Genomic DNA, 27,395 nt, shown 5'->3' on the forward strand with positions numbered 1-27,395 from the left:
TTTTTTTTTTTTTTGTTCTTTCCCCCTAGATCTAGAAAAAGGTGTGACCAAGCTGGGGAGAAAGCTGTATTAAATAACTTCCTTTTCTTTTACTGTGCATCTCCAAAACACCACAAACCTGTTTTATTTGTATAGCCAGGGTGATAGGCAAGTTTTCTGGCAGACAGCAGAGAGTGAAAACTAAAGTACAATAAAGTTGTATCTTGTAATCTTGCTTAAAAGACAGCTTGCTGTAGCTCTGGAAGTGCAAACTATATACTATATCAAATTGCTGTTGCAACATGCAGAAAAACAATGAATTAAGCAAAACTGAAATTCAGGTGTGAAAACCACTCAACTGAAGTGCAACAACTGTTAATGATGCATAAATCACTTCAAAGTGTCTTTAAACTTTTTTTATGATTGCACTATAAATGATGAAGACAGGAATAATATATATTTTTTATATATAATTTTTATATATAATATATATAAAATTTGTATGTGTATGTATATATATTTGCGTATATATATATTTCATGCCTTCATCATTTATATATATATATATATAATTTGTAAATATACTCAAAGACCACCAGAGGTCTCTATAATAAAAATAATGTAAAAATGTAACATTAAAAATATTCTCCCTAAACCCACTACAAACAAGCAGTTAAACAAACAGAAAACTATTGAACAATTTAAACAGTTATAAAAACTACAGCCATATGGGAATGTGAAATGTTAAATAAATCCTGTTGCCAGTGTCAACTGTATTTATTAATACCATCAAAATCAATATTCTAATTCAGATCGTACTTCATGTTGCAGTTTACAAATGTATTCATGACAAGCATGCAAGAAAAGGAACATGTGCAATTGTTCCTCACATTAGACAATAAATTATTACATTACAAAATTATTTAGAACTGAATTCAGATTAATGACAACCATATAAGTGATTCAGTTACTTTTTTTTGAAACAGACTAAGGCCAGAGTTGAAGAGGTACAAACCCACTATCATAGATACAGTAATTATGGCAAGATGCTAATATATCAGTGAAACTTATTTATCTAATGGAAGACACAAAGTTACTCAGGGCAAGGGTGGAGAACCTGCACAGTCTGAAAACAGTGCAACAGCTGAAAAGCTCTGACAAAGTAGCCTTTAGTAGGCCAAGCAGCAAAATTTATGTTGCCTTTTTTGAACCTACCTATTAGATTCAAAAAAGAATTATCCAGGAGGACTATTAAATCTTCCTGCAGAGCTGGAGACTTTGAAACCTTGTATGTGAACATGCCTTTTTAATTTCCAGCCCTTCATTAATTGCTGACCTCCCAACAGTATTCTCTGTGCTTCTTATTCCTCATCCTTTTTTTTTTATTATTTTTTTTTTTTTTTTTTTTTTTTAATCATCTGTCCTGCTTAGTTTCCATATTTTCCAAGTAATCCCTTTTCTTGTCTAGTTATCTTTCTTACATTGAGTACCAGTGAGTTAAGTAAAATACAAACAGTAATCTATTAATCTTATATATACATATATTTTAATAAAATGTTCACAGTAGATATAATAAATGGAAAAAAACCTTGAATTTTCTATAGAACACACCTATCATTATCCTATTTCTTTTGCATTTCGCATGCTTTTTCCATGATGCTTTGTTATTTGCCTTCAGTGCAAGACCTATAATATTCATAGCATATTTTAGGAAATAAACCTGCACTATAAATTGCGTGAGTAGATACAGTGCAGCAGTGTGTATGTCGGTACAACAAATTTAGTTACAAAGAAGAAAATATAGTGACTCCTTAAATCTCATAATAATCAAGTTCTAGAAAATCGTAGCTGATTGCCTCAGACAAAATTTAGCTCTCAAATGCAAAAGTCATAGAAATAATATTGTTACTTGCAGAAAGAATAAACCTCAAAGATGACAAACAGGACTTAAGAATGTGCAAATAGTTTTCATCAACTCTATATCAAATTATACAAAGTGAATCTGTAAACTGTCTGAGTAAGAGAATAGGATTATACTACTTTAAAGTTATCTGGCTAGTCCCATTTTCTCCTGTATGGATTTTTATGCTAAAGAATTGATGAGGTAAATTGTTTTCATTGTCTCAGGCTAGACAGCAGCTAGATTAGGATCAAGACAGACGTCAGTTCTCATCTGGTCAGGCATACGTTGTCAGTGCTTAGCTAATGCCAGTACACAAAAAGTGAAATGCTGTTGAACAGAAATTTCTATGTGTTCTGTGAATAACTGTCTGTTTATTCATTACAGATGTCAGCAATTCATTAGTTGTCTCCTTAGCTTTATAAAAAATAAAATAGGAAATGGTCTTATTAAGGGGCATGATGCTACATAATTTTTCAGACAAACTCAGTAAGAGAAAGATAAGTCTATCTGGACAGAGTCAGATAACTTGAATTTTAATGTGAGCTGTGACATATGTTCTCAGGTCTTGACCTATTTTTCTGTCAATAAACCAATGACCCAGAAACTGGTCTATCCAAAGGGCTGGACGATTCTGCAGATTATCCGATGAGTCCAATATGCTAAACAGAAAAAAAACATTAGATGAAACAGAGATACTGAATATCCAGTTCGCTTTTAGGCTAGTACATGTATTTGTACACTTATCTGGCTGACACACACAGGAGCCCAAAGGTGAGGCAACTGGAATGTTTGCTCCTTACTTGTAGATCTCTCCATTAAATAAAGTGTCTGGAAGACTTAAGTCAGAGGAACTGAATTTTCACTGGAAACAGTCTCTCCATCTCCTCGTTGCTTGTACAGATTCAGGGAGTAATTCCAATATGGAGGAGAAAGGCAAAACTGAAAAGGAACAGATATCAGAATCCCAGCATGGCTGAGGCAGGCAGGGCCCTCTGGGTCCCCCAGTCCCAGCCCCGCTGCAGCAGGGCCACCCAGAGCAGGGTGCCCAGGCCCACGGCCAGGCGGCTTCTGGAGACCTCCAAGGAGGAGACCCCACAGCCTCTGGGCAGCTTGTGCCAGTGCTCCATCACCTGCACAGCACAGCAGTTCAGAGGGAGCCTCCTGTGCTACAGTTTGTGCCCATGGCCTCTTGAGCTGGCACTGGGCACCACTAAAAGGAGGCTGGCTGTCCTCTATAAACCTGCAGGAGTTTGGATATAGTAATAAGATTCCCTGTGATGTCTCAAAATAAGGCTAAACATTTCCAGATGAAAAGCTGGATTACTTGCCCTTTCAAGACCTGCAAATCTGCACTGAAAGCAAGCCAGAGGATGGGAAAGAGAACAATAAAACTGATATTGGAATGAGCCTGTGTTTTTCTTAAACATGATGGAGGGCTTCTGATGGAACAGTAAGTGGTTGAGTATGGGATTCTACCCATCAAAGACCTCTGGATGGTGCAGATCTATCAAAATTCACATTTTAAGGAGCAGGAACACTGTTTTTACTCAATGAGCAGATGGAGGCCGCTGGGACATCACAGTGCCAGGTTTGTTCAGAAGGCTCTGCTGAGTCCTGCCCAGCTAGGCAGTGAACAACCTCAAAAACAGGCAAAAGCTTTCCATCTGCAACTCCAGGCCAGAGACCTGGAGACGTATGAAAGACCGGGAAGAACCCTAACCCTCTGTGTTCCCGTAGGAGCAACTCGAACGTGGCGGCTTCCTCGGGAAGCGTAGGAACGAGCTCTACCTAGGCAACGGGCGCACACCAAGCTGCACCCAGACATCACGCCAAGATGTCAGGATTCCCTCTTCTTCGTCTTCTGCCTTCGAAGGGCGGCTCTCCATGGCCCTGAAAGACGCAGACATGCAAACAGCTGCCACCCCACGCCGCCGTTAATCCTATGGCAAAGACTACGCCGCTCCGCTCGCCCATGCGCAGTGAGGGAAGGTCGGCGCTGCGCCGTGCCGTTTCCCCTTCCGGCTGTGCCTGGTCTGCTGTCAACATGGCAGCGTTGGGCGGGCGGCGGTGTCTGTGGGCGGCGGCAGGTAACGGCCGTGCGGGATGCGCCCGGTGCAGGGACCGGGGGAGAGCGACGAGCCCTGGGGCGGGAGAAGGGCCCAGGGGAGGCTGGTAGTGCCGCGGAGTGAGGAGGCGGCGGCGGGTGGTGCGGGCACGGGGAGCCGCTGTGGGGGTGAGGGCTGGGAGAGGGCCCCGGATCGCACGAAGGACTCTTGAGTGGGCACCCCCTGCCCTGCCGGGGGTCACTCATAGTTCTTCTCTCCCAGCAGTGGTTGCGCTGGCGTTGGCATCAGAAGCGGCTTTTGTGGAGGATCTGGATGAATCGTAAGTACTGGGTGTGATTTGCAGTGCTAATTAAAAATCACTCGGTTTTCTGTGTCAGGACAGGGGAAGTGGGTGGTGGTTCTCAGGCCAACAGCTCTGTGCAGTGTAAGGCTGTCCAGAACATTGCTCGGGAAAAGTGCTTATTCCTCTTAGAAGGAATGATAGAAATTCTGGGGCTTGCATTTATTAGGTGCCATCAACTAAGCCAGGGAGTGTTTTAATTTTGTGGTTTTGTTTTAAGCTGTTATTTCAGGAGCTGTCAGGACTTTATTCTTCTTTCTCCCTCTTTTTTTTTTTTTTTTTTTTGGTGGAATAAAAACATTGGTGGGCAGATAGCTACCCCAAGTTAAAGCAGATTGTGTTCAAGTAGATTTTCATTCTGCTGCGTAGTTGCAACAAGGAGTTGGAAGAGAAAGTGCATTGATGCGTGGCCAGAAAGGGAAGAAGAATAAGGCAGGCTTGCTGGACTGGTTCATGACTGGTTTGTGGAGTGATGCTTATGTTCCTGGGCAAAAATATGCTTTTACAGCAAGTTTAGCCTTAGTACTGTGAGTGTGTTGAAATGCATAGTCCTGCTCTGGTCAGTCTTAGAGGTCTTTTCCAACCTTAATGATTCTATGGATCCAATTGCAGTTCTATCTAAAAACTGACTTTCTACAGTTGAATGTAACTTTTTGTTAGATCAGCAGATTTATTTGAAGTACTACAAGGCAGCACAATTATTGAAATAGAAAGTATAGAAGATACTTCCTGAGAAGATTAGGAGGGAGAGAGCGTATTAGATAGCTGTTTTGTGATCAATTTTTGTCGGTCACAGATAGTGATTTTATGAGAGTTCGATGCATGATGGCTTCCTTTATGTAGTTGAACAGTCAGAAAACTACTTTGTTTTTTCTTTTAACATACTGCTGATTCATCTGGAGCAGTTAATCATGGGATCAAGTGAGGTGTGGTGAAATAATGGGGTAGGAAATGGGAATGTATTGAGAGGGTATCAAAGAGAGATACTTCAGAATCTCTGCCGCATGTTCAAAGTGTTGTTAAATAAAAGCACAGTAACTACTTGGAGTTGATTTTCAAAGCTGGTTTGTGATCCTTCCCTCGTATTCTCAGAGACTGAGGATAAAGAGTTTGCGTGAATAAAATAATGGGCATCTGTGCACCCACATCATGTTGTCATATTGTGTGTTTCTTCAGATGTAAGTTTAAATGTAATCGTTGTTGGGAGTGAAAAAGAATAGTTCTGTAGTTATGTCGTGTAACTTTTGTGGAATAGCTGATAATTGAAAATCCAGTTTTAGAATGCTTTGCTTTTTCAGCTATAACAGATGCTGTATTTGCAGTTGGAAATGGGAATTAAGTTGTGACTTGTTCAGGAAAGTCTTTTCTTTTTAGCTGCTCGGCAAATGGTGAGAAAAGTAATAAGAAAAATGTTTGGGAGCTGTGACTGATGAAAGCTTCTAGTTTCCCTCTTTACAGATACATGCTATGGAGCTCTTGCTGATAATGCAAACTTGTTTATTGCCAATTTTAATTTTAATTTTTTATTTTTGTGATTGCAAACAATGCCTGTTAGCACGTGCAAGTCCCTTCCCCAAGTTTTTAGGACGGGGGAAAACAAGTAGCAAAGAATAACTAACAGAGATACAAGTTACTCAGCTGACTGGGCCATTGAAGGCGTGCAAACTAAGAGCAATGGTTCTTGTCTGTTTCTTCTGACCTTAACTAGTGCTACCTCAGATTAGTTGCTCATCTTGCAGTATTTGCAGAGTTGTTCCAATGTGATAATGAAACAGGTCTGTAACCTTACTCAAAATTAAGTATTTTTTCTATCTGTGAGGATGCTGTGGGAGCTCAGCCCAGGATCGGAAATGGTGTAAGGGGATTGAGAAAGGAGAGAGAGGAGTGGAAGCAGCAGCTTCCGATTTAAGTGGAAGCTTAAAACGCTTAAAGCTTCCGCTTTAAGTCCTTTGGAATTGAGTCCTTCATCTTTAGTTTGATTTCATGCTGATTTCTTTTTACAGTAAATAATTCAATGTGTATGTATATTAAGTGGAGACTGAGGTAGCACTTGATCACAGAGTTCAAGGTGTTGTGAGGTTATATGTCTTTGAGACAAATCATGTTTTTCAAGGAAATGGGATTCCTGTATCATTTTTCCACCAGTGTGACTGTGCCTGTGGCTGCTTGACAGCGAGAGGGCTGTGCAGGGCAGTTAACAAAAAGCACTGGCATTTTACTTTTGGAAATGTGTTTACAGGACCTAGAAACAGCACCTTCAGAATATGCTGAAATACCTGTTTTTACAGATACCTCATTTTTTCTCCAGCTGTGTGGTTAGCTTCTTTATTAAAGTCTAATAATTTAATCATTAACAAAAAATAACTTTCTGAACTCAAACTTGTTTGGGTAATGTTGAGGTTTGGATTTTAGTTCCTTGAGTTAATATTTTAACTAAATATGAGCCTTTAAATGAGTTGTACAGCTTATGCTACATTTTTAACAGTAATAAAATTTCTCTTACAATATATTAGGCCCAGTGAATATGCTGTCAGAATTATAAAATTCAATTGGAATGTAGAGTCTTCAGATATTTCTTTTCTGTCATTCTTTTTCTTGCTGTGTGTCATCATGTAAGATTACAGCTTACCTCCTAAGTGCTTTAATGTTCTATGTAATTTCCTATTAAAGTACCATTCCTTTGAATACAGTCTTATGTGACAGGGTGGAGAAAAATTCATTGTAAATTCTTGTTTTACAAAGCAAAGGTGATATTCTAAATATGTAGGTTGCTTCAAAAATAATTTTTACTCTTTATTTCCAGGGAAACCACAACAGATACAAAAAGCGCACTAGCACTGTTTGAGCTAATTCTCAGCTACAAAATGCTGTTTTTCAACATAGTCACAGCCATTAGTCGAGTTGTATAGATGAATTGGTAGAGATGTTCTTCATTTCAGGGTATAACAGCTGTACATGGCCATCCAGAATGTGGCTTGTCTTTAACTGTGTTGCCACCACTGCTGAAATGCACCACCCACAACCTCACTGTGCTCAAATCCACGATTTTGTTTCCATAAACGTGTTGATGGATATCAAATAGTGCCATTTTTTCCAAATGGAGGAATTCAGTTCCATACCTTTGTTTCATGCACACTCCCATGTCAGACACCATTCTGTCGGACTGCTCCTCTGCTGCCCTCTGTTACATGGCAACAAGATGTAATGGAGCACTGATGATAAGTTCAGCCTTGTCTGCTGTTGTACCACCAATGCTTTCCTCTGACATTGTAGACCAATGTAATAAAATAGGCATTACTTTTGGTGCAGCCCTCATACAAATGCGGCCCAGTATCTGATGATTCAGTAGCTGGTTTCTACTTCTTGCATCATAGCCAATTATTTGTCTTTGTAGTGGGAATTCAGCTAGAGCTTCATTAGAGTTCTCATGAGATGCTAGGCTCCTCCTAGTTCTTTTGCTTACTCTGCATGTTTTTTGTGAGGTAGGAAATTCAAGCAATTGTAACTTAAAAGATACTTTCCTGAAGCTGTTAGTTATGTTAGTCACTCACCATAACTTTTCTGAGGGTTCAGTTAACCACTGAAATTCTGCAGTTAAAAGTTTCAAACATTCAGCTCTAATTTTTCCCGAATGTATTTGCTTTTATGAAAGCTCATCTCTTTATTAAAAGAAACAACCTTACATAAGGATTCCAGTTTATTTAATTTTCAACATAAGAACAATTAAGTAATAAGGGTATAATTTCCATGGTTTTGTTGTAGTGACAACTCTGTGGTAAAATACATAAGTATCTTTTCAGGAGATACCAAGAGATTTTGATTTAGTGTGTTCAATTTTATTTTATTTCTATATTTTTATGCTTTTAATGACAAGCTTACAGTTTGTCATTCAGTTTGTTAGGATGTCATTGCTCTAACTTTAAAAGTATTTAATAGTACCGTGACTTCTAATATTTTACTTTCAAATTGACTGTCTTCCAATAAGGTGGTTTTTTTGTGTGTGTGTGTAATTTGTATAAAAAACTGAACGGATGTCCTTGTAGTGGAGCAGATGAAGTAGAGAGGTAGAACTTCGAAGGAAGCTGAACAAAAATTGCCTTGTGTGTTAACATAAGGATAATTTAGTCAGTGTACACTCAGTAAAGCTAGGATTAACAGTGTAAACCAGTGCTACAGGAAGATGAATACTATGTATTCTGAACAGTTATCAACATGCAGTGTTTAGGATAACTGTAATACCTGAAGAATACTTTTCTTCCTTGGATTCATATCATAATCAAAGAGTTTTTGTGGAATTTAGGTATGCTTTCTGGGTTCTGTGTGGTTTTACTGTTTGTTGTTGGTTATTTTGGCATTGGTAAATGGTTATAAAAGTATAATTGATAAAGATTGTGCATGTGGTATCATGGGACTATTTAATTAAGAATAACTTTGCTCCTCCAAAGAAGAAATAAACTGCAATCTAATGTCTGTAGATTTTAAATCTAATTATAGACTTTTACTAATATATTAATTTTATTTTGTTCCCTTCTAGGTTTAAAGAAAACCGCAAAGATGATATTTGGCTTGTAGATGTGAGTATGGAAGGAATAATTGAAAGTGTTGTCCATGAGATCACACCAAGCTAGTTGAACTCAAAACACAAAGTGTGCATTGTTACGCTCTGTAGTGGGGCTGCTTCATCTTTTGGAAAAACATTTGTATGTGGTGCAGAAAAGTAACATGTCTAGTTCTTCTGGCAGGATGGATAAGCCATTCTCAACTAACTTTTGCTAGATGTTTACCATTACCACATCAAAAATATGAAATGGTCCATTCTTTCTTATATATTTGGAAAGAGATGTGATACTTTTCAGGAGGGAAAACTGTAAATGCAGTTTCAAGATAGATAAGTAATGTACAGGAAGATAAAATCCAACTTTGTCAACCTGTGGCCTGATCACATTTCCAAAATGCTGGAATCTTCTCTGTTAATTTTACTGGGGCATTATAGCAAAATAAATAAAATGGAGTTTCACATCTCCAACCTTGAAAAAACAGAATTGATTTTACACTGTGTTTGTATAAAAGTAGTTGCATGAAAAAATGAGATCCAGAGAACAGCTTTGGAAGTATGTGCACGCATGTGTCTATACACATATACAGTCTCCTTTTCAAAAAAATTGTGTATATATATATATTTATATTTATATATATATATAAATTTGCTTATATAAATAGGCAAATTAACTTTATATTCCTGGATAGACTGATTGTATGCTTTAACTTCACACACACACAAAATGAAAATACTTCAAGACTGTTTATTTTAATATGTTGCTACACAGTCTGTTTGGGGGGGTATAAAAGGGCTAAGACTGAGTATATTGTTTTATAACATTGTTTTATAACAATCCGATGGCGCAGTGGTAGGAATGCCGCTTGCAACACTGGAGGGCCCGGGTTCGAATCCCCCCTGTGGCGCAAGTGGTAGAAGTGCCGCTCTGCTACACAGGAGGCTCAAATCCAGGGGGGTTGGGCTCGATGATCTCTAAGGTCCCTTCCAACCTGCAACAGCCTGTGATACTGTGATAACTCCTGCTTTCGTATCAAATTACTAGCAAATCTTAAGAGCTCACTTGATCACTCTATCTTTGTAAGTAACTTTCAGGTTTATTTTCATACAACTTAATGAAGAACAAAGTTGGAAAATAAACCTTGCCAATGTATCTGGCTTTTTATTTAATCCAATGTATTTGCTTCTCAGTTTTATGCGCCGTGGTGTGGTCACTGCAAGAAATTAGAGCCTGTGTGGAATGAAGTGGGTATGGAAATGAGAAACATGGGCTCTCCAGTAAAAGTTGGGAAGATGGATGCAACTTCCTTCTCTAGTAAGTATGGTTTGATTGAAGATAATTTTCTAATGGATTCAAGACAGAAGCTATTCTTACTTCTTTTCATTAGTCATTATATTGTTCTGTAACATGTTCACGTAAAAGCAGTTACTGGGAAACAATCTCCTGATTTTTCTTTCTGAAAGTGACAACATGCTGTGTGTACTTTTTTATTGTACTTACTGCTGGTTGTGTGGGGGGTTCTTAGCAAATGGAAGGTGAAAGCTTTTAAAAGATATCCTTTTTGATATGCTTCTTAGAATACCTTTATACAAATGTTTCTGAGTAGTGCTTTTCTTGACAACATCCAATTTAACCACACTTTATATTCCTTGTATTACTGTTGGGCAAGTGTTTTTGTTCTCACTGTTATTCTTTTTAGGTCATTACTCCTTGAAACATTAAACTAAAAACCAACTGAAATCACTAAAGTCATTATGTTAATGTTGAGCCAATTTCTCCCCATGCTTCTCTATAAACGTTTTCTTGAAGAACCTGTTTGAGCTATATTAATGCATTCATTTTTGATGATACCTTTCAATGTACCGACTCTAGAGTGTTTTAAGGAATAGAAACTAGCAAAATTTCAGGTGTTCAAAGAAGTGGTTTTGGTAGAGGCGAGATTTTTTTTGCCTGTTTTCTTAGCATTGTCTATTTTCGTTTCATTTAAATCTGAGGGAGGGTATAGGGAATAGTAGGGTCCACGTGATACCTGTGTGCAGTTAAAACCAAGTGTTCAGGACTGTTATATTTACATAAAATTTTAAACAGAGTTTCTTCAGCGACAATTGAATTTCTTCATACGTAATATAGCAGTGGGGCACATATAAGTGGCAGAAAAGAATATGGAGGTTGTGTGTAACTAGTTTTGTGTTTCTAATAGGAACATGAAGCAACGTGAAAAGTCTGAATTTTGGGTAGCTTGCCATCAGAATGTTGTGATTGAAACTACACAGAGCATCTAATAAATGCAGTGGTTGTGCTAACAGAACCGTTATTTGGTGTATTGGTTGAATTTTTGTGCCTTAACGTCCATTGAATGTTATCAGGACAGAAATAAATTGCCCTCAGTGCTAGCATAATTGCTGTTATTTCCCTGTACAGTGTTCTTTGTATTAACAAGTGACACTGGTGCTGCAGATAAATCACTTGAGAGGATTTCAGTAATCTCCATGGAAGGGATGTTTTTAAAAACAAAACAGAAAAACAAGCTGTCTATTCTGTAGTTTTCTTGAAGGTACTGAAGAGTTCTGCGGGGAGAGATAAACTGTCTAGTGATAACCCTTGTGATTAAACATATTAACACACATCTTAATGGATTCTAGTTTTTAATGAAATAAATATAAGAGGAAAGGATCAGAATGAAATGAGCACAGTGTTCCTCTGAGTGAGAAGCTAATATGTGAGCTGCAAATATTATTGGCAGTTCTGTACAAACTGCGTTGACCTCAGCAAACAATTTTAGAGTCAGATATTCTAAACTGTTATTCAGAGTCCTGCATGTGATCCTCCTACATCTGCTACCATGGCATGTGGTTGTTAGCTTCAGAATGTTCATATTTTAGAATGTTTTGGTGCATTTTTAGCTCTTCTTTCATTCTGCACATTGTGAGGGAACTGCAGAGACATTATCATCAGTTCAGACATGCTAGGTTTTTCTTCTTTAAGGAGTACTTATTTTAACTTCTGGAAAACATTGAATTGCTTGGAAGCTATTGTTAAAAGTGGCAGTTGCTACCATCACAACTGTAAAGGATGTTCCAAATATCAAGATACAACATTTTCAGCAAATGTGAGGTGGGGTGGGGATGGTTGTTTACAGACCCTACATCCATGATACTTAATTCTTACCTCAAATATTTCCAGCTGGTTGTACATGTGGTTCATATTAAAAGCATAATACCTTGTAGTGAAAATTGACTAAACACTTATGTTTAGAGGATTCTCATGCCATTTCAATTCTGACATGTAAATTGTGAACCTCTGCATTTATTTAAGTGCCTTGAATGGGAAGCTGCTTATACCTTAAGATGGGTGAGTGAACAAGACTTAGTTCAGTTTGGCTTTAATGCATATGTTTCAGGTATTGCATCTGAATTCGGAGTGCGAGGCTATCCAACAATTAAGCTGTAAGTTGATGTTTCTTGCTGAATTATCTTGAACTTGATCTTTCCCTACATGTATTTGATAAGTGTGAAAGATGGAGTTTTCCATTTTAAAAAGCAACAAAGCTAACAGAAAACATTACCCAAATTGTTTGGGAAAAAAAAAAAAAAAGAGTGTAGTAGTTTTGGAATTCATTTTGCTGCTGTTTTAAATGCAACTTTAAAAGTGTGTATGTATATTTATATGAAATACTAAAAGGAATTTCATGTACCAACTGATCTAAAGTCTCGAGAGTGATCCAGGCAGTAACTGCACATCTAAGTCTTTCCATTGACTTCTCTAAGCTATTAATTTCACTTTCTTATTTTCAATTACCCTTCTCTTCCCTTCGGTGTTCCTGAAAATTTTATGTAACTGACGGTGGTTATTGGGTTACTGTATAGGTAAAAGTGTGAGAGCGGTTGTTTGACAGTGGATGCACAGGTAGCTTGTCTTCTTGCATCACTAATTGAAAAGTTAATGTAGGTTAGCGTTTATTTAAGGAAAGAAAAAAAAATCAAGCCAGAATGGTATTATACGTACTCACTCTTAATGCATGTAGTGCACAGTCCAATACAAAGTCATATCGAATAGTAATGTGGATCACTTTTCACTAGTTATATAGGGCTTGTTTACAGTGTATGCTTGTTTCAGCATAAGATTCATTATATCTAATAGATTTTTAAATCACATTTCTCAAAAATGGCTCAATTATTGAGCATATTAATTGTAAGGGAAAATAAATGTATTGCCATATAAAAGCATAGAAATCTGTGTTTTATGACTACTTTTTTCACATGGGCTCCTTAAACTTGCTTGGCTTCCAAGAAAGCCTCTTGGGATGTAGTAAACCATAATTAAATACACATATGTCAGGAAGGTACAATAAATTCACAAGCAGTTTGTGGAATCTTTAATGCATACGTTTAGGAAGTTTTGCAAATCATTTGGTACTTCTCAATTACCAAATAGAAGAAAAAAAACATGTTGGATTTGTTTTAGTTGTTTTGAGTTTATAAGCGAACATTCCTAGCAGCTTCTGTATTTATGAAGTAAATGATGTCTGTACACCAGAAAAAAAATCATAAAAGAATGGTAAATGTTTTTAGATATTATTTTTAGATATTATTATATATTGTATAAATAGGCTTTTACACTATTGCATCACTGATTTTTATTTTTTTTTTTTCAAATTGCTTGCTGTTGATAAGCAAAATTATTTTTCAAATATTCATCATTTGCTAACAAGTGACTAGTAAAAGTTTGAGTAATTCGGCATGTGTGGATAAAACTTGTTTGATTTTAATTTTGTTCTTCAGAATCTGTGGCTTCTTAATATGGGCTAATTCTTTCTTCCTTCTGGCTTTTTTTTTGTTTGTTTGTTTGTTTTGGTTTGTTGTTTCTCTTTGCCTTTCCCGTTTATCTAGCTTAAAAGGCGACTTGGCATATAACTACAGAGGACCTAGGACCAAAGATGATATAATTGAATTTGCTAATAGAGTAGCAGGGTAAGTGTACATTTCCTTGAGGCTGCTTCTTACTTCAGACTTCCATAGTATTTTGAGCTGGGCCAAAAATGCAAGGGATTTAAAAATGATAAAAAAAAATAAAATACCTTGACTTTAAACATTTTATACAGCGTGCATGTAGTTGCCTGTGAGTTTCATGTTGAGTGACGTGAAGAAGGCAAATAGGAACTGACTAGTCATAGTTGTAATTCTTTATCATGCAAGATCTAGGGCTTTTCAAAGTAGTAGACACTATGGACAAATGAAATTCATAGTAGCCACAGACAAAACTTACTGACATAAATGTGTTTTAATATATGGATGTCATTACGAAGACAGAATCTGTTTGATACTCCAGGTTTCCTTAAAAATCTGTAAAATGTATGCTTGTGCATCAGCAAAGCTGTGGCAGTTAGCAGCATAAGGAAATTACTTTTAAAGAATTGTTCACAACAATTTCTGATGTTCATAATTTCTTCTTTCCTTCTGGTGGCCCACAGCCTCCAAATCTTTGAGTAGAAAAAAAAGGACGCTTCTTCCTTTCATCCTTAGATACAATTAAGTGATATTCATATAGTCCTATGATACTAACTATATGAAATCGTTGAAAAATCTGTAGTGTAGAAGTATCAGTGATCTCTAATAGCTTATAAATTTTTTAAAGAATGTTTCTAAGACCATATCTGCTGTACTTCAATTCAGAAATTTTTCTCTCAAACGATTGTGCAGCTGGTAAGTGGCTTCAATAGTAACATCATAGCAACATTTTGTTCTAAGATGCTGATCTAAAATGTTTGTGTATAGTTTAGGGAGGACAGTGAGTTTATTGTGAGAGACAGGATTTTTATTTTCTTTCTCTGATAGAAGTTAAAAAACTGGGTAAATTTGGATTGGGAAATTTCAGAAACAAAACTACCTGTATTGCATTTTCTTGGGGATTTCTATTTGTGATTTGGCAGACTGCAGGAATTAAGATTTTTCTTTATCTTCTTTCTTTTTTTTTTTTTTTTTCCAGACCTCTTATCAGGCCACTTCCTAGCCAGCATATGTTTGAGCACGTGCGAAAGAGGCATCGTGTACTATTTGTATATGTTGGTGGGGAATCTCCTTTAAAGGTTTGAAACTAGATTAAATTTATTTTAAAAGTTATTCCTTTGTACTCTCCACAGACATACTGTAAAATAACTTCTAGAAAGTTCAAAGACTGGAATTGATTTTTACGGTTTTGTGCCATAACCATATTTCCTAATGAATCTTTTGTAGATAAGGTATGTTGCTGAACTTTAAAGCATCCTAAGGGCTAAACCATTAAATAAAAAATGTTTGTATTTTTGCAGGAAAAATACATTGAAGTTGCTTCAGAACTAATTGTTTATACATACTTTTTTTCTGCCTCAGAAGATGTGCTACCTGAGGTAAGCTGTTCACTTCTTACTATGTCCATAAAAATCTTATAGTTCTTCTTTTGCTGTTTTGGTGGTATAGAGATGGCTTCCTGCAATGCATCTGTCCTTGATAGATTTCAAATAATTCCACTGTTAAGTTTTTATGAGTCTACATGCTTTGTATTGACAAAATGACTTGCTCAGTAATATTAATAAACCAATTAAACCTTGTTAATAAAATTAAAGAGATGTACAGACATGTACAGCTCACATTGAATTCTGCATAAGCTTCCCAAAAATTTGCATGCTTCCATTTCTATCCATTACAAAGCTCTTGTTGCTCCTGAAAAACTTTTCACCAGCCACTTTCAGAACTAGTTCAAGTGTTTATAGCATGGGATACCATACTATCAGGGAGTTCAGTGAAAACATAAGTTCATTCCAGATTGTGTGATACAGCTGATCAGTTCTCTGATCGTTTGTCGAGGTATCAACCAGTCCAGTCTGCTGGCTGCAGAATAATACTGTATTCTCTTGTTTGTGGGAGAGATATTATGTGATAGAAAGGAAGTCATTTGTGTTTAATCAAAAAGATGAAAAGTTTCTAACTGTTGTTACTTAAATATTGAAGTGATGTCTCTCTTATGAGGAAAGGCTGAAGGAGCTGGGTCTCTTCAGTTTGAATGAGACTGAGGGGTGACCTCATCAATGTTTGTAAATATGTAGAGGATGAGTGTCACAAGGATGCAGCTAGGCTCTTCTCAGTGACATCCAATGACAGGACAAGGGGCAATGGGTGCAAGCTGGAACATAGGAGGTTTCACATAATGTGACAAAAACCTTCTTTACAGTAAGGGTGACAGAACACTGGAATAGGCTGCCTAGAGAGGTTGTGGGATCTCCTTCTCTGGAAACAATCAAAACCTGCCTGGATCTAGCAGGGGGATTGGACTAGATGGTCTTTCAGGGTCCCTTCTAATCCCTGATTCTATGTGATCAGTAGTCTTTTTCATTTCTAGTTATCTCCAAACAGGAGCTGAGGCTGCTGAGTCTGACAACACATGACTTTGAAATTAGTTTAGGATTAGCAGTGTGAGAACTAGCGTATTTATTTTTTTAGATATCTTCATATTCCAAAATTATGATAAGTAGAATAGACTTCATTATAAATAGCATATTGTTTGATTTCTGGGAGTCTTTTATCAAAAATTACTTCCATTTGAATATTGCGGTTTACACTTTAGCTGCTACTGATCAAGAATGTAAAAGATAGGAAATCTCTGTGATGTAAGCAATGAGCTGTTCTTTCTACCCAATGTAATTTGCCACAAATGTTACATCATTGTAACTGAAGTACTGACAGTACACTGTTTCTTTTCAGAGTAGCAAAAATGTTATGAAGTTACAGGTTGCTTCTTGTAATGAGGTTTTTCCTGATGGGATGTGATGTTCATTGCTAGGCTTTGTTTTGTCATCTTAACTCATCCTGTTTCAAGCTATAGGTGTGTGCTGTAAGGTGGACATATGCTGATTTGATCTTTAAAGATGCTAAACTATGCTTGTGGTGAATAAGAGAATAAAGCATTCTCTAGAATCAATCTTCTTCTTGATCATGCGTATGAGCTCTTACGTTAGAAACCTACTGATTTTGCATTTACTTTGGAGATAAGAGAATGATTACAAAAGGCATGTTATTTGGAAAAGTACTCATTATACCATTCTTATATTTCTCCAAACCATTAATAAATTAGAGACATGATTCATCATCATCTCACCAGGACTAAAATTATGATAGTCTTTTATTAATCATAGTTTCTATTCTACAGTTCTAAAATTGTAACTTAGAATGATAGCTAACAGTAAGGACTAGATGCAGCGTTTTTTTTGTTGTGTTTTATTGAGTTCACTGTGATTCTTTATCTTTAAAAGGTTTTTATAGCTTGTGTATTTTTGAGTATATTGCTGACCGAATGAATCCTAGTAGCATGTTTAGGATGGTGATGTATGTGTTCATTGTTCTGTGTGCTTATATTGAAGGCTGTTTTCAGGCTTGACTGCTGAAATGTCTTTGTATTTCCATCAGCCTGAACACAGAAAATGACCCTTATTTAGTGGGGCATGTTATCAATATAATTCTCTTTAAGTCTCCTGTATTATTGACTGTCCATTCAGTAAAAGTTTATGTATGGCAGATATACTGACAACAGCACAAATTGAAAGCAGAGAACAGTGCAAGCTTGTCGATACCCTTAAGTTATGACCTATTTAAAGATCATGTCAAATTTTAGTAAAACTTTCTGACAGTGCTGCAGATACATGTAAAACATCCTGTTTGGTTTATATTTTATGAGACCTACCTGTTGAGGATAGGTTTATGTTTTCTTAGTTGTTAATAATGCAGAAGATAGAATGCTTGTATTTAAAAATGTAGGTAGAGTGTGTTTAAATGTACTTGAATATTTTCCCCATGGTGTATATTCCACATTTTGGATATGTTTGTTTAAAAAAACAAAAAAAACTTCCAATTTATTATGGATTAACTGAAGAACACCTCTCTTTCAGTATCTGACCTTGCCTGAACTACCTGCTGTTGTTGTATTCAAAGATGGAACTTACTTTGTGTATGATGGTAAGTAAAAGTGTACTTTACTTTAAAAGAAGATTCTGAAAGCAAACGTGGAGAAACTAGAGCAGGTGGGGTTGTTTATTTTAAGGCAAGATGGAGCAGTTCTGTACAGTTATACAGTCAGTAGGTAAACAGAGGTTAAACAGATGTTCTGTATAAAAGATTATTGTGGCAGAAAGATAATCTATGATAAGTGGAAAATGCTCACCGATGTTGAAGGTAAGCAGTGAAGTCCACAAAGGAGCAGTCTCCAGAGAAAGATCCTGCCTTAGTGGTAGTCAGCCCTTAAATGAGATCTGGGAGAGGTGGAGCCAAGCCACCTCTTCCATTAGCGGAATTACCTTCACCTGTGCTCCCGCAGCTAACTCATTGCTTGCCTCAGGTGGTTAATCAGAGTTTCAGGCTTTGATCAGCAGTTTTCCGATACAAGTGAGAAGTGCACCAATAATTTTGTGATAAACAACAGCCCTTTCATGACAGCACAGGGAAAAGTTTGCTTACAGAATAAAATACATCAGAGGAGGAGTTGTTTTTGTCAGTACTGATGTTAAGAAGTTTACTTTGTATTATTCACTAATATGTAGCTTCCAGTGGTATTGCTTTGCCTGCACCAAAATACTTAGATATTCTCCTTTACTCACTGTACAAATCAGAAAGTAAATGAACAACAGTTTTCATACCTGATAGATGACTTTTACTGTTCAAAATACATACAGATGTTTCAGGTATGAGAGCGAAGTACTGCTTGACATAATTCTGTTTCCTCATGGTGCCCCCAAAAAATGGGGGTGAAAAAAGTGGTATTTTCTCATTCACACAATGTGTGTTCAACTTTCATCATTTTTTTTTGTGTGTTTTTAGAGTATGAAGATGGTGATTTGTCGTCCTGGATAAATCGAGAAAGATTTCAAGGTTATCTTACTGTAGATGGCTTTACACTGTATGAACTTGGAGATACAGGTGAGATGATGCTATGTTTGAACATTGTTATCACTAAAATTAAACATTAAGAAAAAGCAAAGGGCAGTAAGAAAGGATACTTTTTATAAAACAAAACAAACAAACAAAAAAACCTACTTAATCTGAAAGCTAAAAGAGTTGATGATGTTGAACCAACTTCAAAAACAGGAGACCTTTGATATGTATTAGAGGCTTCATCCAAAGCCTGTGCTAGCCCCTTGATAACAGAATAAATATGTCTAATTTCAGTATTCACAAAAACTTTCAATTTAACAATGATTTAGGTTTTATATAAATCATAAATTCCTGAAAAAACATCAGAGTTTTATAAACAGATTTTAAAATGTCATATGTGGATGGACTTATTCAGGTAAGTATGTTATATAAGTTACTTAGTAGCTGGTTCAATTATCTTAAGAGTAAATATGGTGAGCTAGGAAGATGAACGTCTGTTGAAACGGACTTGTCCCAGAATAGCTCTGTGTTTGGTGAAATTTCTTGGAAGACAAATGAAAACTTTGCATCTGAGTAACTTCTGTATTGCTGTTAAAGTATGCATATGCTTAGGAAGCCATGGATATGCTGAGTTGTTTTTTTTTACCAGGTCAGGATAACTTATAATCTACTTCCCACATAAAAACAAATTTATACTCGATTCCGCATTGTTTTCTTTGAGGTTCTAAAGATACAGAATGCCTGGGTACTCACATGTTTGTGAAAGTAATGTTATATTTTCAAAAGGCATTTACTGAAGTGCTGTTACAAATGGTGCAGATGTTGGCACATATTCCATCTGAAAATGCAATTTCTTTTTAAATGGTTTCAAGTACTGTATTCCTTTTTTAGGCAAACTTGTGGCTATTGCAGTCATTGATGACAAAAACTCTTCAGTGGAACATACCAGGTACAGGGTTGAGTACTGGTGACATGGAGGAACGTGGTGGTATGGTGGAGAACTAATTCATTGACTTATAAAATTTTGACAGTTTCTGGGAATTCCTTAAAAATTCAGAAATACTAGACTAAATGAAAAGTTTTAATATTATGTTCTCTAGATAGTGACATCATTATGACTTTGTTTATGGCCCTGTTGAAGTCCATGTAGTTCCAAAGGGAGACTTTCAGTGAGATCACATGAGCAGTGATTGCATAGTTCTTTAAGCCATTGTGTAACCTTTTTAAAAACTTGTGAACTCATATACCCTCACTTTTTTAATATGGAAGAGAGTACTTCAGTTTAGATGATTTTAAGATAAATTTATTAATTTTAAACAAGAGACTGTACTTCAGTTCAACTGCATTAAAATGAATTTAGCAATCGCAGAATCACCAAGGTTGGAAAAGTCCAACCATCCACCAATCACCAATAGTTCTCACTAAACCATGTCCCTCAACACAACATCCAAACATTCCTTGAACACCTCCAGAGTCAGTGACTCCACCACCTCTGTGGGCAGCCCATTTTACTGTCTGATCACTCTTTCAGAGGGGGTAGTATTTCCCAACCTGAACCTCCCCTGGCAGAGCTTGAAACCATTCCTTCTAGTCCTATCACCAGTTACATGAGAGGAGAGGCTGACCCCTAGTTCAGTATAACCTCCCTTCAGGTAGTTATAGAGGAGCTTCCCTGAGCCTCCTCTTCTCCAGACTGAACAATCCCAGCTCCTGCAGCTGCTCCTCATAAAGCCTGTGCTCCAGACCCCTCACCAGCTTTGTTGCCCTTCTTTGAACATGCTCCAGGGCCTCAGTGTCTTTCTTGCACTGAGGGTCCCAAAACTGGACACAGTACTCAAGATGTGGCCACACCAGAGCTGAGTACAGGGAGACAATCACTTCCCTGTTTCTGCTGGCAGCTCTGTTTCTTTCTGATGGAAGCCAGGATGCCATTGGCCTTCTTGGCCACTTGGGCACACTGCTGGCTCATGTTCAGCCAAGCATCAGTCAATATCCCTGGGTCCGTTTCCTGTACACAGTCTTCCAGCCACTCTGCCTCAAGCCTGTAACGCTGCCTGGGGTTGTTGTGGCCAAAGTGCACAACCCAGCACTTGGCCTTGTTGAACCTCATCCCCTTGGCTTCAGCCCAGCTATCCAGCCTGTCCATATCCCTCTGTATAGCCTCGCTGCCCCCAGGCAGATCGACACTTCCAGCCAGCTTGATTTCATCTGCAAACTTAATGAGGGTGCACTCACTGCACTCATCCAGGTCATCAGTAAAGATATCGAAGAGGACAAACCTCAGCACTGAACCCAAATGAGGTTTAGCTATTAAAGTTGTGTAGAATTTGGTTGAAAATACATTCTTAATGCGAGTCAGAATTTGCTAGAGATTTGGAAGAAGACAACTTTTCTCTGTTACTATATGACTGTATATGGAAGCAATGAAAATACTGTCCGAGTAGTGTGTATACTGTCTTGACAGATCATCTTTGGATTTTCTTCAAGGTCACGATGTTATATGTTCAGATGATAATAAGATGATAATAGATACAGCAAAGCAGTCTGACACTTTTTCCTGTTGATGCTGTATGCTAGATAGCCTTTAAAGTCGAGGAAAATTAAGATTTTTTTGTTGATAGAGTAGGCAATTCGTATTGCTTATGAGATGCTATTTGCTACCCAGTGGGGAAATATCAATGTTTAAATTTTGACAAAGTATGTCTTGGATTGACAGACTATTGGTTTTTTTTGTTGTTTTTTTTCCCCCTCCAGACTGAAGTCTATTATTCAGGAAGTTGCAAGAGATTATCGGGATCACTTTCACAGGTGTGCACACATTTCTACAATATCTTAAATGAACTTCTCCATTAACCTTTTCAAGGCAGCAGTTACTTTTCTTTTTTCTACCTGAGAAATTGTATAGTCTGTTTTTTAACCATGCACTGACATTAGTTGACTGTTTCATTAACTGTGTTTTGCGTAGCTGATTCTCCTGCAGCATTGCCTTTTTATTTATTTTTTTGTTTATTTTTGCATTATAATGCTGATTGTATACAATAAAATAAAAATATTTAGGACAAACTTTTTTTAATGCTGAGACTCATCACTTAACTTGTTTTGTTTTATATTGTTTATAATTGCATTTCTTGCAGGGATTTCCAGTTTGGCCATATGGATGGAAATGATTACATCAATAGCTTACTAATGGAGTAAGTACATGTGTATTTCATAGAATCATAGAATGGTTTGGGTTGGAAGGAACCTTTTAAGATCATCTAGTTCCTATTCCTGTGCTACAGGCAGGGACACCTCCCTCTAGACAAGGTTGCTCAAAGCCCCCATCCACCCTGATGTTCAGTGCTTCCATGTCCAATGCAACCTCACTGGGCAACCTGTTCCAGTATCTCACCACCCACACAGTTAAGAACGTTTTCCTGATATCTAGTCTAAATTTACTACTCTATTAGATCTGTATGTTGTGGGGTTCTTTGTCTGTCATTGGTTAAATTTACAGGACACTATAAAAATTAGAAGTTTTATGTTTCCTGTTAGAAATTTATGTATGTTTATACTTTAGCTTTGAGGTTGTTTTTTTATTTCTGGTTAAGCATATTTTAGTCTTAGTAGGGCATTTTCAAAACTGAAGCTTTTTGAAGTGGATCTTGCTTAATGTGCCCTTACTTTCTGAGAAGCAGTTGAAAAGTAAAGTACAGTATTTGCCTGAGATTGTGTAAGAGGTCTTCCTAAAAACAGACAGGTGTCTATTACCATTTTAGAAGCTGGCACTGGGGCATCACTTAGCAGATAGCACGGATTCATGGTTCCACTATGGATTTGTAGAGCTGAAAGGCAGAGATAATGTGTATCTGTAGAGGAACAGCTTAAAATGTTTAAAAGATGCAGTCTGTCTTCTTGTGGTATGAACTTAATACCTTTTGAAATATATAAGTAGCCTAACAAGATGCTTAATGTTTGTCCTTCCTGTGCAAGATCTGTCACTACAGAGTTTCAGTTGGTTGGTGTTTACTGTTGATTTGTTCTAGTCTGGCCTTCTAAATTAAGGAAGGGCATAACAGAAATAAATATGTCAGCTTTGTACTGGAGGAGTATTCTGAGTCCCTTTCTTGTTGATTAAACGATGAGCATCTGCAGTATTCTGCAGTATCCATTTTCTACAGTGTCTGGTATCCATCTGGTCTTGCGGCTCTTGTGGATGTTAGATCTAAGGCCACAACAGGACTACAAGGTCAAAAGTAAGAAAACAAGGTAGATGTACAAATACTCTATTATAAACCTGTGCCACTAAAAGTTTTAGGAGATTCATGAGGATTCCAGAAGTACTAGGTTGGTATTTCTGTGGAATGCCACTAGATTTGGTTTAGTACCTGAATACAAGTAGTTTGAAAACATCTGTCAATTGGAGCTAAATAGTGTGATTATTGATTCAGTACCCTCTAGTTGCCAAAAAAAATGAGACCCTCTGCTCTTCATTACTTTATTTCCTGTATAAGCTCTGCACTGTTTGCTGAGCTTCTTCTCTTTATCTGGCAAAAAAATTGTTTCATTTTTCTGGTTAGGAGAAGTAGAGAGGTATTTTACTTATCCAACAAAATCCTAACTGTTTTAACTCATCACAGTCTGCTGAGCACTAGAATTGATGTGCAAAAAAACAAGGAGAAAATGAGTTCCCTAGGAGGAAGAAAATGAAGGGGAAGAACAAGCATTATTTACAGCAGTAGTGATCTGGTAATAACTGTAAGATCTGTTCAGTTGGATTATTAATCTACAAAATGCCTTAATTTATCATTTGTTGTGTATGGAAAACTGCGATTGAACTATTTTCAGTCTTTTAGTTTATTTTCTAAATGAAACATGCATTTCCAGTATAACTGGAAATCAGCAAAATACATTGAGTACAAGTATTTGCTGTTTACCTGATTGCTGGAATATTTTGAGTAAAATAATATTGCCAGGCCTTCAATTTTCCACTAGGTGGCAGCAAATGGAAACAGGTGGAAAAAGCCTCTTGAAATAGGAGAAATCTACTACAGAGTATGTTTTATTCTTCTAGATGTGCATAACAAAAAATACCCTTTCTTGACAAAGGACAAAATTATTCTATCAGTTGTCCCTAGTAGAAATACACTTGCAGACTAAGATGTAGAATCATAGATGAATCACAGTAGATGCCAGTACTGCATTTGTAATGCAAGGCTGGTCTCTGAAATCTCATACTAATTGGAACATCACAAGGTACTTTATTTGCGGTCACTGTAGGTATACTTAAAATATAGTAAGCTTTCAGTAGCTTTACTCACACAGGCAAGAATAAAAAGTATTAAATGAGAAACATGCTTGTACCATTACAGTAATTCTGTTTCTCCTTCCTTCGTTAATTTAAGAAACTGGTATTTGAGGTGCACATGGAGAAGATTTATGATGTACAATGTCCTTAAATGATGTAGAAGTCATTTAAATTGCAATGGTAATTTTTTACATGTCTAACCTTTTTTATGTTTCCAGTGACTTGACAATTCCTACTATCGTTGTTTTGAATACCTCCAATCAGCAATACTTTCTACCAGATAGGCACATTGAGAACACAGAAGACATGGTTCAGTTTATTAACAACATCTTGGATGGTACAGCTGAAGTAAGTCTTCATTGTGACTTCAAATACGTTGTTGGTGTTTATTTTACAAGATGTTGAAGTAGGGAAAAAAGGTTGCTCTGATTGTCATGTTATATGCTTCATCTTCTTTTCTGTCTTCTTGTCTTGGACACTGTCCGATGTGTGATCTGAGTTCAGGGTGTTCTTTTGCTCAGATTTCTGACTGCGGAACCTCTACTAGCAAGCAAATGTAGTTTTATTTTATACAGTTTATCAAATTATCTTGAGATTGCTTTTACTGTTGTCACTGATAAATTGAGAGCTTTTAATTCTCTTCCTGGTTTCCTTTAAATTTATTTTTGGTGAATTTAATTTGGTTCTATGCTTTCTTTTGGGCAATAACTCAATAAATCTAGCAACTTCATGGATGATATGTTCTGATTCAGAGTGGTGGTGTGCTTCCTTTGCGTATTTCAGATGCAAGCTTGCTCTTCCCTAGCTGCTCTTAATGACTTTTTAACAAACCTAATCAATCCACATACAGTTGATGGCTTGGACAGGTTTGTTTTTTTTTTTGTGTGTGTGTGTGGACTGTAAGTTGAGCAAAAGGCTGCGTTGTGGGGATAAGGAAAGACTGTATCAGAGCTCTCATTTGTGCTCACAGGGCAAGATGGCTTCTCAATTGAAAGAAGGCAGTGCTGACAAATCATCCTGCTGCCTCCTGGAAGGCACTTTACGTTGAATGCTGTGTTAGTTGAATCTCGCATCACGTTGTGTCAACAGTTTTAGGATGCTGAATAGTAATAACAAGTAAGGCTGTAGGCTGTTTCAGTCACATAGGATAATTTGGTTTATTTAGTCTGACAGATTAATACATCAACAGCACAGTACGGGTGGTTTTGCTTGCTGTTGGTGACTTTACTGGCTAAGTATCCAAACACAAGGCAAGGGATATTCCAAGTAAATTCCTTAGTTGCATTTCTTTCTTCAGTTCTCAATTCTTTAATATCTTTAATTGCACTTGAAAGCCTGAATTGTTTTTATTAGCATCTGTTTAACATTGTTTAAATATAGCTTTGTTTAAATATAACAGATTAAATTATTTTGTCTGGTTTTTAACTTTGAGTAATTCTGTATTTGTGATGCTCTCTGTTTTTTCTTGTACTGTCACTTGTGTCTTTGTATGTTTTGTTTTACAGTATTTTAGCTAGAATGATTAAATGCCTGTCTGAGTTAACATCTTCTGTATGTATGTGAGAGAACTAATACAAGATAGAACTTCATTTAAGCTAAATAATGTCTGTAGGCATAAAACAGCATTACTACAGATATGTTTAGACTCAAGAAATTGTCAGTCTTTAAAGTACATTGGTAAAAAGCAATAGAATGTAAGGTTTCTGAATCACAGCAAAATTTATGAGAAATGTGACAGTCCCTACCTCCTTTATTTGGAGGCTGTTGGAATATACACCTTATTATTCCGTATGGTCTCTGTAGCCTTCTCTGAGTCCTTCATTTTTGAAATTTGCACTTTAAGGGTATTTGGTTGGGATCACTTTATGGTCAGTTGATTTTCTCCAAAATGTAGATTCTAATCCTATTTGTTTCTCTGGCATCTTGAGGCAGGTGAAGACTGGTCTTATTCAGCACACAGATTAGGTTCAGATTCATTTAGTATTTTGGAAGTTTTTCTAATTTTGGTAGTAATGCAGATAGCCTGATACTGCTTGCCACAAGCTATTTTTCATTACACACTTGTATTTTTTTGTTACTTTTTAGATTTTTCTAGCTGTTTCAGCTTTTTCCATAAATAAATACCCATCAGCTTACAGGAAGGTTCAGAAGTTCTCTTCAATTTTATAATTGTTACACTGGGACAGTTTTAGTTTTTCCTTGTGTTTTCCTATGGTAAGAGGTGTTTAAGAATGCTGTTAACTAGTTGCTTAAAATAATTGTGGGAAAATTTTTCTTGAGACTATTGATATGTTTGACCACACTAGAAAAGCTGGAGTGTCTGGGCATTGTGAGATTCAGGAGTAATTACTTTTCATTTCCTTCTAAAGGGACTTAAGATTTCAAGGTCTGAAGAATGAACTTTTGGAATCATAACTGAAAAGTGTCAGCAGTTTTGACATGGTTCCGTTTGAAATTTCAGGCACAAGGTGGTGATGGAGTTCTGCAGCGAATCAAGAGAATAGTCTATGATGCCAAGTCTACTGTAGTGGTAAGTTTTATATTTTGTAAATTACATAGTGTGGAGCAACAGAAGGCAACGGTAATGCCTTCTACTAGGACAGGAGCATGCTTATGAAGGTATTTGTTAAGATTTAGTTTAAAAAGCTAATTTGAACAAGGAGGCTCATCCTTTCCAGAGACAGGTGACATCTTGAGAAGAGTATCATTTCTGCTAACCTGTAAATGAGGGTAACGACCCTGAGTCCACCCCTTCTGGTTGCTCAGGTGCATTGCTTGCCCTTGAGCTCTCTGGCTTAGCCATGCCTTATCACCTGGTGCTCAGTCATTAGTTCAAACTATGACCTAGCAATTCCCATACAGATGGTAACCTTATCAATCAAGATTCGTATGTTTTCTTAGGATTTACAAATCTTTTTATATAAATCTGCTCATATATATGCTCAGTCACACACATATATGCATTAGGTTTAAGCCTAATTTACTTCTCGATGTAAGTCTCTTAATTACATTTTCTAGTGTGCTAAATATTCAGCATGCAGACAATTTTTATTTTCTCACTCCCTTTCTGTATTAAAATCTGATGAATGTTTTAAGGGATAGAACAGGAAGAATTCAAAATGTTTTTCTTGACCCTCTTTTCTTTTCATTGAAAGCGATAGCACTTTTACATTCCGAGGAGAGCTGTTTAGGGCATAAAGAGATTAAATACCATACTTGGTGTGGTTTTAAAACAAATATTTTATCATTCTTGGAGAACATAAAATTTTCTCTGCTTGTCATACACAAACAAAAAAATCTTTGCTGTGAATTTGAATTCACGTTTGTGTGTTTATGTGGCTTCCAATGTTCTGTCAGCATGCAGCATT

At 36.7% G+C, this 27,395-nt stretch overlaps 1 protein-coding gene and 1 long non-coding RNA gene across 3 annotated transcripts in view; one reads left to right on the top strand and one right to left on the bottom strand.

The window, feature by feature from the left end:
• LOC107309958 lies at positions 1-3,782 on the bottom strand. Its single transcript, XR_001553409.1, has 2 exons — positions 3,671-3,782; positions 1-2,821 (listed from the first exon to the last, which is right to left on the bottom strand). It is a non-coding gene; the product is annotated as an uncharacterized LOC107309958 (long non-coding RNA).
• Positions 3,729-27,395, top strand: part of TMX3 (thioredoxin related transmembrane protein 3) — a 27,013-nt gene continuing 3,346 nt past the window's right edge. The window contains exons 1-15 of one of the 2 annotated variants that reach the window (XM_015855161.2): positions 3,729-3,969; positions 4,213-4,267; positions 8,823-8,862; positions 10,035-10,158; positions 12,245-12,290; positions 13,734-13,814; positions 14,830-14,929; positions 15,152-15,229; positions 17,762-17,828; positions 18,687-18,785; positions 19,632-19,689; positions 21,495-21,548; positions 21,875-21,931; positions 24,246-24,375; positions 26,489-26,557. In XM_015855161.2, the coding sequence (XP_015710647.2) occupies positions 3,825-3,969; positions 4,213-4,267; positions 8,823-8,862; positions 10,035-10,158; positions 12,245-12,290; positions 13,734-13,814; positions 14,830-14,929; positions 15,152-15,229; positions 17,762-17,828; positions 18,687-18,785; positions 19,632-19,689; positions 21,495-21,548; positions 21,875-21,931; positions 24,246-24,375; positions 26,489-26,557 (1,203 nt within the window). In that variant the 5' untranslated portion in view covers positions 3,729-3,824. Of the gene's footprint in view, positions 3,970-4,209; positions 4,268-8,822; positions 8,863-10,034; positions 10,159-12,244; positions 12,291-13,733; positions 13,815-14,829; positions 14,930-15,151; positions 15,230-17,761; positions 17,829-18,686; positions 18,786-19,631; positions 19,690-21,494; positions 21,549-21,874; positions 21,932-24,245; positions 24,376-26,488; positions 26,558-27,395 lie in introns of both variants that reach the window. The other variant, XM_015855160.1, reaches the window with a different exon arrangement.

The sequence above is a fragment of the Coturnix japonica genome, chromosome 2 (genome assembly GCF_001577835.2).
Source record: "Coturnix japonica isolate 7356 chromosome 2, Coturnix japonica 2.1, whole genome shotgun sequence".
Taxonomy (NCBI): Eukaryota; Metazoa; Chordata; class Aves; order Galliformes; family Phasianidae; genus Coturnix; species Coturnix japonica.